Source organism: Podarcis erhardii (assembly GCF_964252035.2).
Source record: "Podarcis erhardii genome assembly, chromosome: 6".
In the NCBI taxonomy this organism is placed as follows: Eukaryota; Metazoa; Chordata; class Lepidosauria; order Squamata; family Lacertidae; genus Podarcis; species Podarcis erhardii.
Genome location: NC_138510.1, coordinates 61,066,246 through 61,082,132, shown reverse-complemented (window position 1 = coordinate 61,082,132; position 15,887 = coordinate 61,066,246). Strand labels below are relative to the sequence as shown.

General features: G+C 42.5%; 1 protein-coding gene across 3 annotated transcripts in view; it reads left to right on the top strand.

Moving 5' to 3' along the window:
- Positions 1 to 15,887, top strand: part of LOC309344586 (FRAS1-related extracellular matrix protein 1-like) — a 115,997-nt gene that overhangs the window by 77,723 nt on the left and 22,387 nt on the right. For all 3 annotated transcript variants that reach the window (XM_081867092.1, XM_081867091.1, XM_081867093.1), the window contains exons 25-27: positions 9,068 to 9,482; positions 12,823 to 13,024; positions 14,626 to 14,770. In XM_081867092.1, coding sequence (XP_081723218.1) covers positions 9,068 to 9,482; positions 12,823 to 13,024; positions 14,626 to 14,770 — 762 coding nt within the window. The remainder of the gene's footprint in view (positions 1 to 9,067; positions 9,483 to 12,822; positions 13,025 to 14,625; positions 14,771 to 15,887) is intronic.

Sequence of the window (15,887 nt, the reverse complement as noted above, 5' to 3'; positions counted from 1 at the left end):
GGGAAGCAGGGGTGGGGTGAAGAGTTGGGGTGCTTAACTCTTTCCCTGCCTTGCTGAAAGCTTGCAGCTGAAACCCTGTGGATGTGGAAAGCTGCCTGGGACAGTTTAGGAAACAAGAGGCAGGAATGGTGTTTTACTCTCTCCCCATCACTTCCTCCCCCTCCTTTTCAATCACTGTCTCCTGTTGCTGCTTTTCTAAAAATAAAAATGGTGCTGGTCCCCTTAACTTGTTTCTTCTTCCGAGTTTAAAATTGAAAATTATTTATACTCCCCTTGGTACTAAATGGGCACTCTAACTAATTTTATTCTTGCAGTGATTAAGTGTGTATAATTTCCTAAGAAATGAGTTAAATTAACAAGGGGAAGAAGCAATCCGTAAATCATGTAAACGGTCTTTTTCTAAGTGAGGTTAAGACCATCATTAAATAAATCACAGGCCCTAAAGAATGGGCATTTTTTTCTTTTGCGTTTTTGGTATGTGGAAAATATTTTCTTCTTTTCTCCCTTCCTCATTAAACCTTCTCTCTCTCTGCTATGTGTGTGTGGGGGTGGGGTGGGTCAGCTTCATTAGTGTGCTGGCTAATCCTGGTTTGTGGATTAAAAGGGTGCAGGTACTCTTCCTAAACTCTTAGGGAAGTTCTCCTCTGATATCTCTCTCTCTCTCTCTCTCTCTCTCCCATTTCTTTCCTGCTTACCAACTTATCTTTCTACTCTTTCCCTGTCCCTAAACTTGCCACTATCATCAAGGTTGCCTTGTGGGGCAGGTGTGAGCATTGTGCAATCATAATGATTTTGTGCTCATGATGGTATCAGGGTGATTACAGTGGTACCTCGGGTTACATACGCTTCAGGTTACATACGCTTCAGGTTACAGACTCCGCTAAGCCAGAAATAGTGCTTCAGGTTAAGAACTTTGCTTCAGGTTGAGAACAGAAATCGTGCTCCGGTGGCGCGGCGGCAGTGGGAGGCCCCATTAGCTAAAGTGGTGCTTCAGGTTAAGAACAATTTCAGATTAAGAACAGACCTCCAGAATGAATTAAGTACTTAACCCGAGGTACCACTGTATATGCAATCCTGTTTTCAGTGCTCCCCCCCCCCCATCTGCAAAAGCTGCTTGTTTTCCAGTCAGTGCATGCCCTGTAACTTTCTACTGAGATCCTGTAACTTTTTAGACCACAAATGTTCTGGGCTGGGTTGTCCCTCTTTGGCGTGTGAGTGCTTCATTTGGCAGTAATGTGGTATCCTTGAGGAACCATCACAAAACAGCTGTTGTTGCTGTTTAGTCATTTAGTCGTGCCTGACTCTTCGTGACCCCATGGACCAGAGCACGCCAGGCACTCCTGTCTTCCACTGCCTCCCACAGTTTGGTCAAACTCATGCTGGTAACTTCGAGAACACTGTCCAACCATCTTGTCTTCTGTCGTCCCCTTCTCCTTGTGCCCTCAATCTTTCCCAACATCAGGGTCTTTTCCAGGGAGCCTTCTCTTCTCACGAGGTGGCCAAAGTATTGGAGACTCATCTTCACGATCTGTCCTTCCAGTGAGCACTCAGGGCTGATTTCCTTCAGAATGGATAGGTTTGATCTTCTTACAGTCCATGGGACTCTCAAGAGTCTCCTCCAGCACCATAATTCAGAAGCATCAATTCTTTGGCGATCAGCCTTCTTTATGGTCCAGCTCTCACTTCCATACATCACTACTGGGAAAACAATAGCTTTAACTATACGGACCTTTGTTGGCAAGGTGATGTCTCTGCTTTTTAAGATGCTGTCTAAACAGCTAATAAAGCAGAATTTTTTGTACACTGTCCACCCGAGCAGCTAGTTATGCTGCTGCACTAATGCACAAATATTGTGTCACTGGCATATTGCAGAATACACTAGCAACCCACTCACGACAACCAATCTGGAGGGGCCTATGGTTACTTATTGCCCTGTTCCATGCAGGACCATGTCTCCCCACTCACTGAAATTAGACTTCAAAGAAAATTTAGATTGTAGTCGACATCTGAATTCATGCTGGCACTGAGTTAATCTCAACTCCTGCTTTAACTTTTGCTCTCTAACATGTGTTTGAGAAACCTGTAGGCAAAGAGGCCCGGGTGAGTGACTGTTGAGGTGGAAACAATTCAAGTCTAATTTCAGTGAGTGGGGAGAGATGGGAGGAGACCTTTGTGGGCAACAGGTGTGCCTACAGGTGCTTTCTTGGCATTTTCGGCCTTATAGGTGATCAGTAATGTGACTTGATTGAGACTGAGCTCGACCACCATCATGTCTAGATATGATGGTCAACTCTGGATCCAATGGAGAAATAGCGGCTGATTATTTTGTCTGAGATTCAGTAGAATTCATTTTTAATCTTCCGGGAGCTTCCAAAGCAATTGGGCAAGGAAACCCCTGTATTTTAGGATACAGTGCAATTTCATTTACTTGGATATAATACTGATGGCCTACACAGATATGAAGTGTGAGTTTCTGAATGGAGCTGTGACACTGAGGATGAGGGTGTTGAACTAGGGTTCATTCATGGGACTTTTGCCTTTGCACAAATTTGGAACGTATTAGAATTGCCCGTCTCCAGAGACAGACAGATCCAAATGCTCCTCTAATGACTCTTGGGGATTTCCCTCTCATATCTACAATGAAAGCCTTGGTTGACCTTTGGAATGCAGAAATGGTGTGAGTGATGGACACTATACCTCTTCTGCTTAGTAGACCCAATCTACTCTCCACATCACATCTGATTTTGGCTCTTGGTATTTCAAAAGAGAGGTGTCCATACTCGCATCACCCCACTTGCACTGGGAATTTTACATCTTAATGTTAACTGGATGGGGGGGGGGTGCAGTGGGAAAAGAAAAGGATTCTGAAGACAATCTCAGCCAGTCTTCTTATTGTATATTCCAAGACTCATTCCTTCTGCTGAAAACCATTCCTGAGGCTGAGCTCCACCTCTGACACAAAACAAGCCCTATCCTGATGGCCTCTTTTATTCAGATGTCCTTCTGCCTGTTCAGAAAGTGCGGGTTTTATTGACATTGGATGATGTGGAAGGACACCCATGGAATTCAGACAGTTGTGAGATTTGGATAATTGAGGTTCAGATAATGGGAGATTTCATTTTGTCTACACATCTGTTCAGCATAAAACTTACGCTCTCTCCCATTTTAAGATTAAAAAATAAATGAATTCCCAATTGCTCTCACTTGGTAGCTTGGAAGCAAGCTGCTGCCATAATGTTGTCAGCTCTCAACCATGTAACTGGATCCAATATCCTCTCCTGAAATGGAGGTTGAGCACATGAAAGAGATTACGTGCTAAGTATTTGTAGGAGAGGACACCATCTGTATGGTCCTTCCAGTGCTCTGCATTGGATGATTTAACCAGGTACACAGGGAGGTCACTGTGGGGGTGGATATAGAAACATCTTTCCAGTGCCTACAAAGGGTTAAAAGGAGAGGGATTAAAATATCCTTTTATTTTTAATTTTTTTATATATAAAAAAATGTGCACTCTAAATTAATTTCTGCTGGTAATCCTGATCAGGTTAAATAACTCCTCATTATTCTGCTACGCAGCTGAGGCTTCTCAAAATGTTTATCTTGTTTTGTAACTGGTACCTTCTGGCATATTCCAGTGCCAACTCTCGTAGCTCCTGCTATATTTCATTCTCACTATTTTTGGAATGGAGCTGCTGGTTCCAGGTGATTTAATAAATTGCTTTTTTTTTTTTTTGGTGTGTTCCTTTTAACTTACCCATCTGCGCAACACATGCGTAACTTGCAATCTGTTGGCAGTTTGCAGAAAGACAAACTGTCAGAGCTGCGTGCATTTGACAACTTTGTTCCCAATTAGATTAGTGGTAATTTTAACAGATTTCAGGCCAGTCGGGAGAGTAGAGAGGGGGAGGGGAAAAAGAGAGAGAGAGGGAATGACATGTTATTAAAGCATCAATTTTGACAGACCTTGAGCACATAGAGCATCAGTGTAAATTATATTAAATGCTTTAATTAAAGCTATGAAAGATTTACCCTTTTAAGCAGTAAGTGATTGCACGGCAAATATAAAGGGAAAGTGGATAACAGTTTCCTAAATGGCTTATGCTGTTCGAGACGGTGCACCAGTCGCTTCCTCCACCGTAATCTATGAGTGTAATGTTGGAGGCATCGTTAATTATTCATAGCCACATCTATGTAGCAGATGTGATTAAAAACATGAAGAGTAGCAGTTGGAGACTGGAGCACTGCCTATTTCTTTCTTTTTTTTAAAAAAAAAGGAAAAGAAAACGCCGTGGTTCAAGCTCCCTTTCAATACAAAGCTGCTTAAAAATTTCCAGAGAATATTTAGTGCTGTGGTTAGATATTTCTGGTTTCGTGTGCACGCACATGCGCACCCCATAATAAAGAAACTTATTGCCGCAGTACAGTGAATTCTTACTGATGCTGTATGAGCTCCAGGGCTCACTTGAAGTTGCCCTATTCATTTCAGCATAGGTAGCAGATCTTACTTACATGTCTCTCCCTGTCCCTGTGATAAATGGATTGGCTCCTCTGTTGAAAGGAAGGTATCATTCCCCACACCCAAGAGCATAGAGCAGGGCATATTGGGCTTGCAGAACTGAACCCTGGACTGCTCTGAATGTTTGTTTGTTTAAGATATTCATATACAGTGGCAGTGGCGTAGCGTGGGGGGTGCAGGGGGGGCCGGCCGCACCGGGTGCAACATCTGGGGTTAGGGCAAATCCACGGGTTAGGGGGCGCAAATCCACGGGTTAGGGGGCGCAAATTACTTGCCTTGCCCCGGGTGCTGACAACCCACGCTACGCCACTGTACAGTGGTACCTCGGGTTAAGTACTTAATTCGTTCCGGGGGTCTGTTCTTAACCTGAAACTGTGCTTAACCTGAAGCACCACTTTAGCTAATGAGGCCTCCTGCCGCCGCCTCGCCACCGGAGCACAATTTCTGTTCTCATCCTGAAGCAAAGTTCTTAACCTGAAGCACTATTTCTGGGTTAGCGGAATCTGTAACCTGAAGCGTATGTAACCTGAAGCATATGTAACCCGAGGTACCACTGTAATCACCCTGATACCATCATGAGCACAAAATCATTATGATTGCACAATGCTCACACCTGCCCCACAATGCAACCTTGATGATAGTGGCAAGTTTAGGGACAGGGAAAGAGTGGAAAGATAAGTTGGTAAGCAGGAAAGAAATGGGGTGAAGAGCTAATGAGGCCTCCTGCTGCCGCCGCGCCGCCGGAGCATGATTTCTGTTCTCATTCTGAAGCAAAGTTCTTAACCTGAAGCACTATTTCTAGGTTAGCGGAGTCTGTAACCTGAAGTGTATGTAACCTGAAGCGTATGTTACCCGAGGTACCACTGTACTGCGGAATTGTCAGAATTTGTTGCTTAGACTGAAGAGCAGAAGAGAAACTGGGTATCTAGATGTGTGCATCTTTGGGCACAGGGGTGAGCTGGGGCAGGACGCTCCGCGGGGCCTCCAAGGAGTCTGCCTGCCTCCTCCCACTCAGCCACCCTACAGCTGAGGAGGAGGCGGTAGGCGGACTGTTTGGGGCAGCACGGAGCCTGCAGGTGCCCAAGCCACCACATCACTCCCAGGAGAGACATGTGGCTCAGTGCACTGCAGGCCCTGCGGTGAGTACCACCCGGCATTTTGTCATCCCCTCAGTGGTGACACCCGGGATGGCCCACCTCCACCACACACACCCTTCCTCCCCCCCTTTTTGGGCGCTGGCTTTAAATCTATATCAGTATTCCATTACCTTCTGTTTCGTTCAGTATAATAGTCACAAACATTCTGTGACTGTATAAGAGCTCAGCCTATTGGCAGGAGTGGGATAGGGACTTGACAGACAGACAACAGACAGACAGACAACAAATGACCGAAAGATTATGGGATATGTACATGATGTATACAGCGTACCATAATGATGTATGGGAGCAAAGAAGGGGCAAGTAGAATTAGTTGGATATAATATGGGGGTACTGGGATGAGTGATTTATTTTGAGAGCATAATTTGGATTTCTACAGTTATAGACTAGGGGTGGGGTGCAGCTCTCAAATCAGTTGCCTGAGAACCAATGCACATAAAAGTGCATCAAAGCATAATGACAATGTGCCAACTCTACTCAAGGATGTCCCTTGATTTTACAAACATGGACATTTGTACGCAACAACTTTTGGTTTAGAAAAAGTTCTATTTTTATTTGTTTGTTTAAATATACCGCTTATTTATTGAAGTTGCTAAGCTGTCTTATTGCGAGAAGGTACAGTAGCCAGAAGTCTAAGCCTTCTGGTCTTTTTTAAAATAGTGAGCCCCTCATATCTCGAAGCAGGTCATGGATATAGTCAGCCCTGCATCCTGGGCGGGGTGAATGGGTGCACTGCCATGCTTCACACACACCCTGGAAATTTTTTTTTTCCGGGTGGGGGGTTGTCTTTTTAATTGGTGGCATGACAGACAGTGACAGCCTGCATTTTAAAAATGACAGCTTGTTTGAAGAAGAGGAACAATATAAGAATAGGACCCAGTTATTATGAAGAGTAGAGCAGGATTGGGAGTCTATTTGGCTAAAGGGTGAAAGAAAGAGATAACTTAAAGTGAACTGAAAAATATGTACCCTAGATTACTAGGGATTTTTTTTTTCTTCAGGTAAAAGAGGACTGTAGCTACAGGCAGTCAAGCTTTTGAGTCTGGTATTCCTATGAACCTCTACTTACTTGGGAGAAAGCCCCATTGAATTCAATAGGTATACCTTCTGAGTAGGCATGGTTAGGATTGTGCTGTTTGTTAGCCTTTTTTTTTTTGCTAACAATAATAGAACCGGAGGAAACTCCAGGTTCTTCACTGGCTCAGATGAATATTTATTTGCACCACACAGCAGTCAGAAGCTGTAATTGTAGAACACTACCCTACACTATCAGCTCACTTTATTTTCTTACAGTAGCCCCTGGAAATGATGTGTGTGTGTGTGTGTGTGTGCGCGCGCGCGCTAAAGTAGCACTGATAGCAGACAACATTTCTCTTAATTAGCGCTAATGTGTGAGAAGTATCCAGAGAAGCAGCAGATAGTGACATACAGAGAAACCTGAAAGCAACTATAAGGAAATTAACCAGTGTGCCTGAAGATATGACATCTCCCAAGCTTTGTGTCTAAATAAATTCTTGGTTATTTGTTGAAAAGAACATAGTGAGAAAACTTAAATGGTGTTTCTGAAGACTAGGCAAGTGAAACGTATACTGAGGGCAACAGAACAAAATGAGAATATCTACTGACTAAATGCCAAGAACCTATATTAAATCATCGTCCTGTGGGGCACAGTTCTGTGTTTGGGTGCTGTATATAAATAATGGATAACAAGTAACATTTAGAGTTTGACAGTAACATCCTGTCTACTCACGGAAAAAGCTCTATTGAGGTCAATGGGATTTACTCCCAAATAGGCAGGTATAGGATTACAGCCCTAGAAGATTCAAATCATTCCTTGCTTATTGCCAGAACAATAATTGCAACAACCCTGTTAGGTAGATCACAATTCCCTTCTTGCTGATGGTGAGTTGTGGCTGAGAGATTGTGGTTCCCAGCTATGGCTGCCTAATGAGTTTATGGTAGAAGGAAGACTTGAACTGGGAACATCCTGAACTACAGTTCAGTGGAAAGGGGTGTGACTTGGAACCAGAACACATGATCTGCATGCAGAAGAACTGAGGTTGGATCCTGGTCATCTCCAGGTAGAGGATCCTGAGAGGATCCTGTCTGAAACCTTGTAGAGCCTGTGCTAGTCAGAAAGGACTGCACTGAGGTAGACAGAATAGTGAACCTGACCCTTGGGATAATGTTGCTTCCTACATTGTGTTTCACAAACTTATTGATCAGTTTCCAAAGCTGTTTGAAGGATGCAAAAATAGAAACTATTTAATAGAAACTATTAACTGCAAATTCTGTAGCTTTCCTGTAGTTATATAAAGAGCAGTATTAAAACTAATAGGCACTAAGGGATTTTTTGGTGGTGAATCCATTGACACTGAACATTTACTGTGCTGTTGTGGAACATTCATAAACATTCAATCTATTGCAAGAATGGAGCTCTACGCAGCAGGTTGCTTGAAACAGTCCCATGACACACACCAGTTTTTACTTTTGTTGCCTTCCTCCTTCCATCCATAATAGCAGCATTGCTCTGCCTTTTAGACACTGCTGCCAACACCAAGAGAGGCAAGTGAACTGAAGAGCTCCAAGCCACTTTGGTTAGACCTAACCCCCCTCAAGCCTACAGGCCATGGATGAGAGACAATGGTTCTCTTAGGCCTTTGGTTTCAGTTGAAAGAAGTAAACGTGCAACTTCATTCATTCATAGCTTTGCTGCCTCCCCTCCCCTGGCTTCTGACTCAATCTATTTATTTATCTAACAGATTTATATGCTGACCTTCTGTCAAGGGACCACAGGCAGTTTACAATTTTAAAATATTAAACACAAATTTCAAAATATAGAACAGCAGAGATCTCACAGGCTGACTGATTGTCCCTTCAGGAGCCGACAACATGAGCAATTTGGCTGGGCTGTTTTTACTTCCTCTTCTTTTCATTCAGTTCTAGACTGCAAGCTTCTCAAAGTCCAGTCACAGGACTGACATTGGAAGTTGGCATAACTGGGCACCTGCCAAGGTCCATTCACCAAGAATCCTCAGAGCCCCCTGACCTTCCTCTTCCCTACCACCAGTCCCCAAGACCCCTTGACCTTGATTCTTTGTTGTTACTGCCCGTTCCCCTACCTGCTCCAAGGAGTAACTATTGGGAGGAGAAAAGGAAAGGACAAGTAACGTTTTGTCCTCCCCTTCTATGAAGTGGTACAAGTTGGCCCAGAGAGCAAAGCAAATGAATGAGCACACAGATAGCTGAGTCAACTGAGAGCATCATGCCCAAGGGTGTCCTGAAACCAGGAACAGGGCACTGCCATTCAACTCTGTCTAATGCCATGTGTAACAACGGAACCATCTTTTAATAAATAAATAATCTTCCTCTCTTCTCTTTTTTTCTGAAATAGTTTTACCATCAGTAATGGTCATATGGAGAAAAAAGGCCTCCTAGAATTGAATATTGAGCACAACGACCAGATTCCGCCTACACTGCTCACAAACAAAGGACTCCATATTGTGGAAGGGAGTATAGGTTTTTTAACTTCCGATATTCTTCAGCTTACAGATGTAGACAGTCCAGTGAAAAACCTCACCTATATCATCACACAGTATCCACAATACGGACATTTATACATGGGGGAAACTGTCATCTACCCTGGCCAGTTTACACAGCTGGATGTGGATAACGCAAAGGTGTACTACAAGCACAATAGAGGAGGTGGGCACATTGATAAATTCTCATTTATAGCTACGGACAAAGTCAACCATGGATTTTTGGTTAATGGACAGCTGACAGACGCCTCCACAGAATTTACAATACAGGTGTGTATGGAAATTAAATATATTTCTTCTTTTTTCTAAACATGGTGAATACACTCACATGAGGCAAGACAGTATTTTACCACCTGAGAGGGGAAAGTTCATGAATTTATCATATCAAACATTATGGTGGGAATTGTGCCCAAACCGTTGACTTGGGTCCAGAATGTATCTTCTATCCATAAACATAATAAGAGTCTTCGGAATCAGGCCAACAACCCTTCTTGTTCAGCATCTGTTCTCACAGTGGCCAACAAAATAAATGCCAATAGTAAGTCCAAAAGAAGGACCTGAGCACCTGGGAGGCGTTCAAAGGCATACAGCCTCCAACAGTGGAGATAGAAACTAGCCATTGTTCATGGAAGGTTTGAGAGTCAACAAAAACTCCCACTGGAGGAAGAGGGAGAGAGCCAATTTTCACATTATTATTTTTTTACTCTAGCAAACACAAGCATTGCCTCCCACACTGTTATGTAGGCTCCCCCAACCCTCCAGAACAAATTTTCAGGGGTGCAGGGAAGGAGAACGTAACCTCCCTTTTCTTCCTCCAGTTGGAGTGTCCTGTGATTCGAGTTCATCTCATGGGAAGTCTCAATCTGAGCCATTCTATTCTAACTGTGCCTATAGCTAGGAGGGCATGACCTTGGATGGAAATGGCCATGTAAGCTCAACAATGTGAGCCAAAGTACAAAGGAGAAAGGGTTCATAATAATTGCACAAAATGGGGGAAGAGGGAGCAGGTTTGGTTTCCTCTTCCTCATAAGATATGTGCCAAAATTCCATCTCCCGTGCAGCTGTTAAAGGTATAGGAGCTGTCTTTTGTGTCTGGTTAATCAAACCACAAATAACCTTTTGGGAGTATTACTGTTATAATCATAAAAATCCAGATCCATGGGGTCGTCAGAGATGGACAGGAACATTCAAAACAAGCCTCTAAACTGGTTGCATGATTTGGTCCCAAGACCCACTGATTTCCATGGATTAAACATCAAAGTGTTGCTGTTTACCTGTGAAATTTAGCTCTGTGCCTTTAAACCTGCTGCTTGACATTGGGTACACATTTAACTGCTTATTCAAGACTGAGAAGCTTAACATGTCTGGTAAATCAGCCTCAGTGGCCACCAGAGAGAGACACCTGGCAAAAGTTCAGAAATCAGTGTTTCGGAAAGATTGGTTTGACCAGCTCTCATGTGAGAACACGTTCCTGGCCAAATGCAGTGAAATTCTAAATGACATTTAACTGATCCCTTGCTGCTCTTAACTATGGTCAAACCCTCCAAAACCTCACAGGGTGATCAAGGTTCAGTCTATTTAGGTCTTTGCTTTTTGTGGCTTGTTGTTCCTGTTTTAAGGGTGCATTTTTGAGTAACCCAGTTTTGTCATGGTTTATTGAACAGTCTTGGGAGACACTTGCATTTTAAAATATGCTTTTATATGTTAAAACATGGAGTGGGGGGGTTTTCTCTTTACTGTGAACAGCTGCAATGTGTATACCCCGATCCTGTGCTTTTTCTTTTATTACTTTGTAGTAAACACCACTGAGTTCAATGGAACTTACTCCAAAGTAAGTGTGTAGCCTTCAAGTTATAGGTTACCTTATAAATTCAAAACCTACCTTAATCTCTTATTTCTTATTGTTATAACTCATGGTGCAGTTTTAGGGAGAATTGCAGGTTTCGGAACACAAGGAGTTAATGGGAAGTAGCTCCTAAATAGCATGTTTCTTAAATCTCATGGCCTAGTTTACTAATCAGTTGTCATAAGATGTCAGATAGGGAACCATCACTTAAGGACTGCAGAATGCAGTCAGTCAAGCAACTAATTGCTTGGACAGTGGCATGAAGGTGTATCTCCCAGAGGATGGCGAATTATCAGAACAGGTGAAAAAAGTTTGGATAGATGAGCATCTCAGTGGTATAAAACTCAACACTTGGCCGAATTACAATGATGTCAACAGGGAAAGTAGGGTTGTTCCTTCTTTGGGGACCACACATCACCACAGTGGACTGAAATGCCGTCATTCCCCTTCTCTGGTCTAATTTCAGGTTGAAACTGCCAGTCAGCTGAATGCTTGAAGGAGCATGACCCAAGCTGTAGGGGGATGGAATACTTGGATGGGGTTTTTTTAAGCTGAAAAAGCTTGTGCTTTCTATTCCACGTCCCTTTTGCAACTTATCCCAGCCCTTGCATCCTTTCCCCGAGTCAACAAATCTAGCGATCCATCTTAATTCAGCCTCTGGCTGTAACCCACTTCCCTTTTTCTGGTTTCCCCCAAAACATCACCACCAGGAGTTACAGTACTGTGCCCTGTGAAGTCTTTCTGTAATTTCTCCTGCTTTCCAGTCATTCCCAAACATTAATCCCTCCTTTTCTCTTTTAGTACCTGTCCACCATTTTTAAGATGCTGTTCCTTCTTTTCAGAATAACCACATCAAATCTATACAATCTGTACTTAATTTTTGCATTTTATCACTAGATGATTTATTTTGCCAATGCATCAGAATCCAGATGCCCTTTGAAGCCATTCCCCAGTGTCCTGGTACATAAATAATAGCTCGTTTGAAATCCCAGAATTCTTACAGCTATTAAAAATAAAAGTGGGAAATGGAGGGAGTACTGGGAACCTACTGCTGTGTGGTATGTCATGCTGGTTTTTGTGTTTTTCCAACTGTAGTAATACTACTAATAATATATTTATTTATACCCTGCCCATCTGGCTGGGTTTCCCCAGCCACTCTGTGCGGCTTCCAACAAAATATTAAAATACAGTAGTCTGTCGAACATTAAAAGCTTCCCTAAACAGGGCTGCCTTCAGATGTCTTCTAAAAGTCTGGTAGTTGTTGTTCTCTTTGACATCTGGTGGGAGGGTGTTCCACAGGGCAGGTGCCACTACCGAGAAGGCCCTCTGCCTGATTCCCTGTAACTTGGCTTCTTGCAGTGAGGGAACCACCAGAAGGCCCTTGGCACTGGACCTCAGTGTCCGGGCAGAACAATGGGGGTGGAGACGCTCCTTCAGGTATACAGGACCGAGGCTGTTTAGGGCTTTAGAGGTCAGCACCAACACTTTGAATTGTGCTCGGAAACGTAGCAGACAATGTATTGTAGCAGACAACGGCAAGGGTGTCTGTATTTTCATGCAACTAACTTAAATATTAAGTGGAGCAAAATGCAATTTCACGTTTCATGTATAATATTCAAGTTGAATATATTGTATAGATCAGGAGGTGGGAATCCTCTGGTTCTCCAGATTCTCCCTAGGCCATTGGCCACAGCTTTAGAATTAACAAACAATACAAATTCTCCTTTTCACCTTAATTTTATTCCAAATGTGTTCTCTTAACAGGTAGAATGTCAAGATAAAATGGTTCCAAAACTCATTGTAAAGGCAAGCCCAACCACTATACAAAACCTGAAAGACGGGAGGTTTGCAGTACCGATCACTGTTCACAACTTGAGAGTCACAGATGCCAATAGCAGAGATGAGGAACTCGTCTTCAGTGTTCGGAGACATCCTTTCTTTGGACATCTTGAAAATTCTGGAACAGGTATTTTATTTCTTTAAACTCTGATTTAGGGGCTGGACCTATGAAGGTGAACAAAAAGGACAGGACAGCGTTCTGGGATTAGGCCACAACTTTGTTTCCAGATGTAGGTTGATTTTGGCTTAGGCCAGGCATAGGCAAACTTGGTCCTCCAGGTGTTTTGGGACTACAACTCCCATCATCCCTGACCACTGGTCTGAGTTTGCCTATGCCTGGCTTAGGCATTGGGTATATATCCCTCTCAGCCCTGTGGTGGAAGGCTGACATGTGACAGGGTCAAGCCTAGGTTCAGAGGGACCTCAGCAAGACTCAGGTCTACACGGATGGCCCTCCCAAGGTGCTGAAGGAAGCTCTATGGCCCATCTGCCACACGCCATGGCTTTGGGATAGAGACCTCCAACTAGATCCCTCTAATAGGGTGGCATATTATCACACACTTCTGTGGGGGAGGTGATGTACCACATCACACCCACCCACCTGATGTTAGACTTAAAGGATTCCACCCAATGCCTTATCTGCTACCCAAGAGAGCCACTTGCTCCTCACACTGTTATATAGATCAATTTTAGTAGGAGAACAAAATAGTAAACTATGCCAATTCTTTCATGACCCAGGGCTATTTCATGACTACTGGTTTTGTGTGCTTCTCTTTCCATTTGTGCACATGGAGAACGGATTCTGTGACTCTTTCATTATGAGCACAAATCACCAGTATTAATGCCATAGATGTGGAAAGGACCACATGATGTATGGATTGCATGCTTGCCCTTCATGTGTTTTAATCATGTACATAATCAGCCTTTGCAGAGGCGGAAAGGTTGCACGTATTAAAATAAGCAAAATTGTTACCATGTCAAGGATATGGGGGGACTTTTAGCCCTCCACATATTGTTGGACTCCAAATCCAGCCAGCATAGTTAGTGATGATAAGAGCTGTAATCCCAACACCTTTTGAAGGGTCACAGATTGTCCATCTCCCTCTTCAGTGGCATCTGTTTCCTGCCAGATCTGGTGAGGCAGGTTCAGGCACAATGAGAGTTTAAAGAAAGAAAGAAATTATCTCACTCTATTTCTCTTCTGTACTGGATTAGTAAAGATTTGTGTGCACTCTTTACATGTGTTCAGGCTTTATTATGTGAGGAAAAATGGTTTGAATTGGCAATTTTACAGACCTCACCTGTGAAATTCAACCTATTATTGTTGTATAAAAACATAATTCACATATGAATTAGAGGGCCATTTACATTTAAGTTAAATGCATAAGAGTCTATTTTGTTTCCAACAAGCATGGCAATTATGTGACTCACTGGTTATCTAATAAAGTAATTAACATTTGCCAGCCTCTAAAGCCTCTGAAACACTGTCTTAAAACATTTGTTTGAAAAGTTGCCTTGTCTCAGCTGTCATTTTTAACATGATGGAAATAATTATCTGGAATAAGGTTAGACAGCTTTAAAATAATTTGAGTTTCAAAGGGTTTGGAGCTATAACTGAATATCGTAATGTGAAGGCAAAAAATTAACGTTACTGTTGAACATCCTGTATAGAAAAATATATATTTACTTTATGCTGTTGCACACACTCTCTCTTTTACTCTACAACAGGCCGTCTTCTGCAAAACTCTTTTACACAACATGACTTAAACCAGCATAATATTCGGTACATCTTAAATCCTACCACTGAGGTAACTTCAGATACCTTTGAATTTGAAGCTTCAGACAGAGCAGGGAACACAATAGTTCCAGAAATGTAAGTATGAATGTGCTTAATAAGAAAATGTTTACTTACTTACTTACTCCTTTTATATCCCATCTTTCCTACAAGCAGCTCATGTGGTGTACTCTGTTCTTTCCCCTTCCCCACAAGTTATGAAAAGATGGACACTTCATAGCTTGCATGGAAAAATGGTTCAAGGTACATACAACTCTGAATATTAGCATTGTACTAAAAGGAACTGGTTGATTCTGTGGTCTGCTCCATTGAGAAGGTTTAGTGCCTTTGGTTTGTGGTCCCCCCATAGGATTCAGATCATATTTCAATATAAATCTAGGGAAGTGACATGAAAAGTGTTATAAAGTGTTTTGTGCCCTTTTGTTCCTTATTCCAGCAAGAGGCCAGACTGTAGTAAAGTACTGCTCATATTTATTTTACTTGGGCTGGTGTGTGTGTGTGACATGGAGTAGTGTGAGAAACTACAGATATGAAGCGACAACAAAGTTCACCAATCCTATACGTAGTAGAACTGGTGAAGGAAAGAACTTCAGAAAGAAAGAAAGAAAGAAAGAAAGAAACACCACCCAGCCTGTTTCCCATTCCACCATCATTTTGGGTACTTCCAGGCAGGGGCTTAATATCGTAAATGCATCATTTGAATACTGCAAACAGGGCATCAACAATGGAATGAGAGGCACCTAACTGAAGTACCCAGAACTGGAGGAAGGGGTCTGAGAATCCTAACTATAGAATTGAATTGAATTGAATTGAATTGAATTGAATTGAATTGAATTGAATTGAATTGAATTTATTAATACGGTCACAGACCAGTATCAACACACACAATAACACAGATCATAAAAAATATCAGAAATACTAGGAACAATATAACAGGGCTCTAAATACAAAAATTAAAATTAATCCTAACTATAGTAAGGAATAGCAGAGTGGGAAAGTGGAACAAGTCTGAGCTTCCTCCACCTGCTCATATGATACTATTTGCTTACAATGCTCTGCTGGAGGCTGTGCTAGGTGGGAGCATATGCAAGTCTCCTTGACAATCATACCTCTTATTAGGGGGAGCATAATGTGTGAGCTGTCTGTATCAGAATGTCTAGATGAATTAATTTTAATTAATTGCAACTTTCGGATC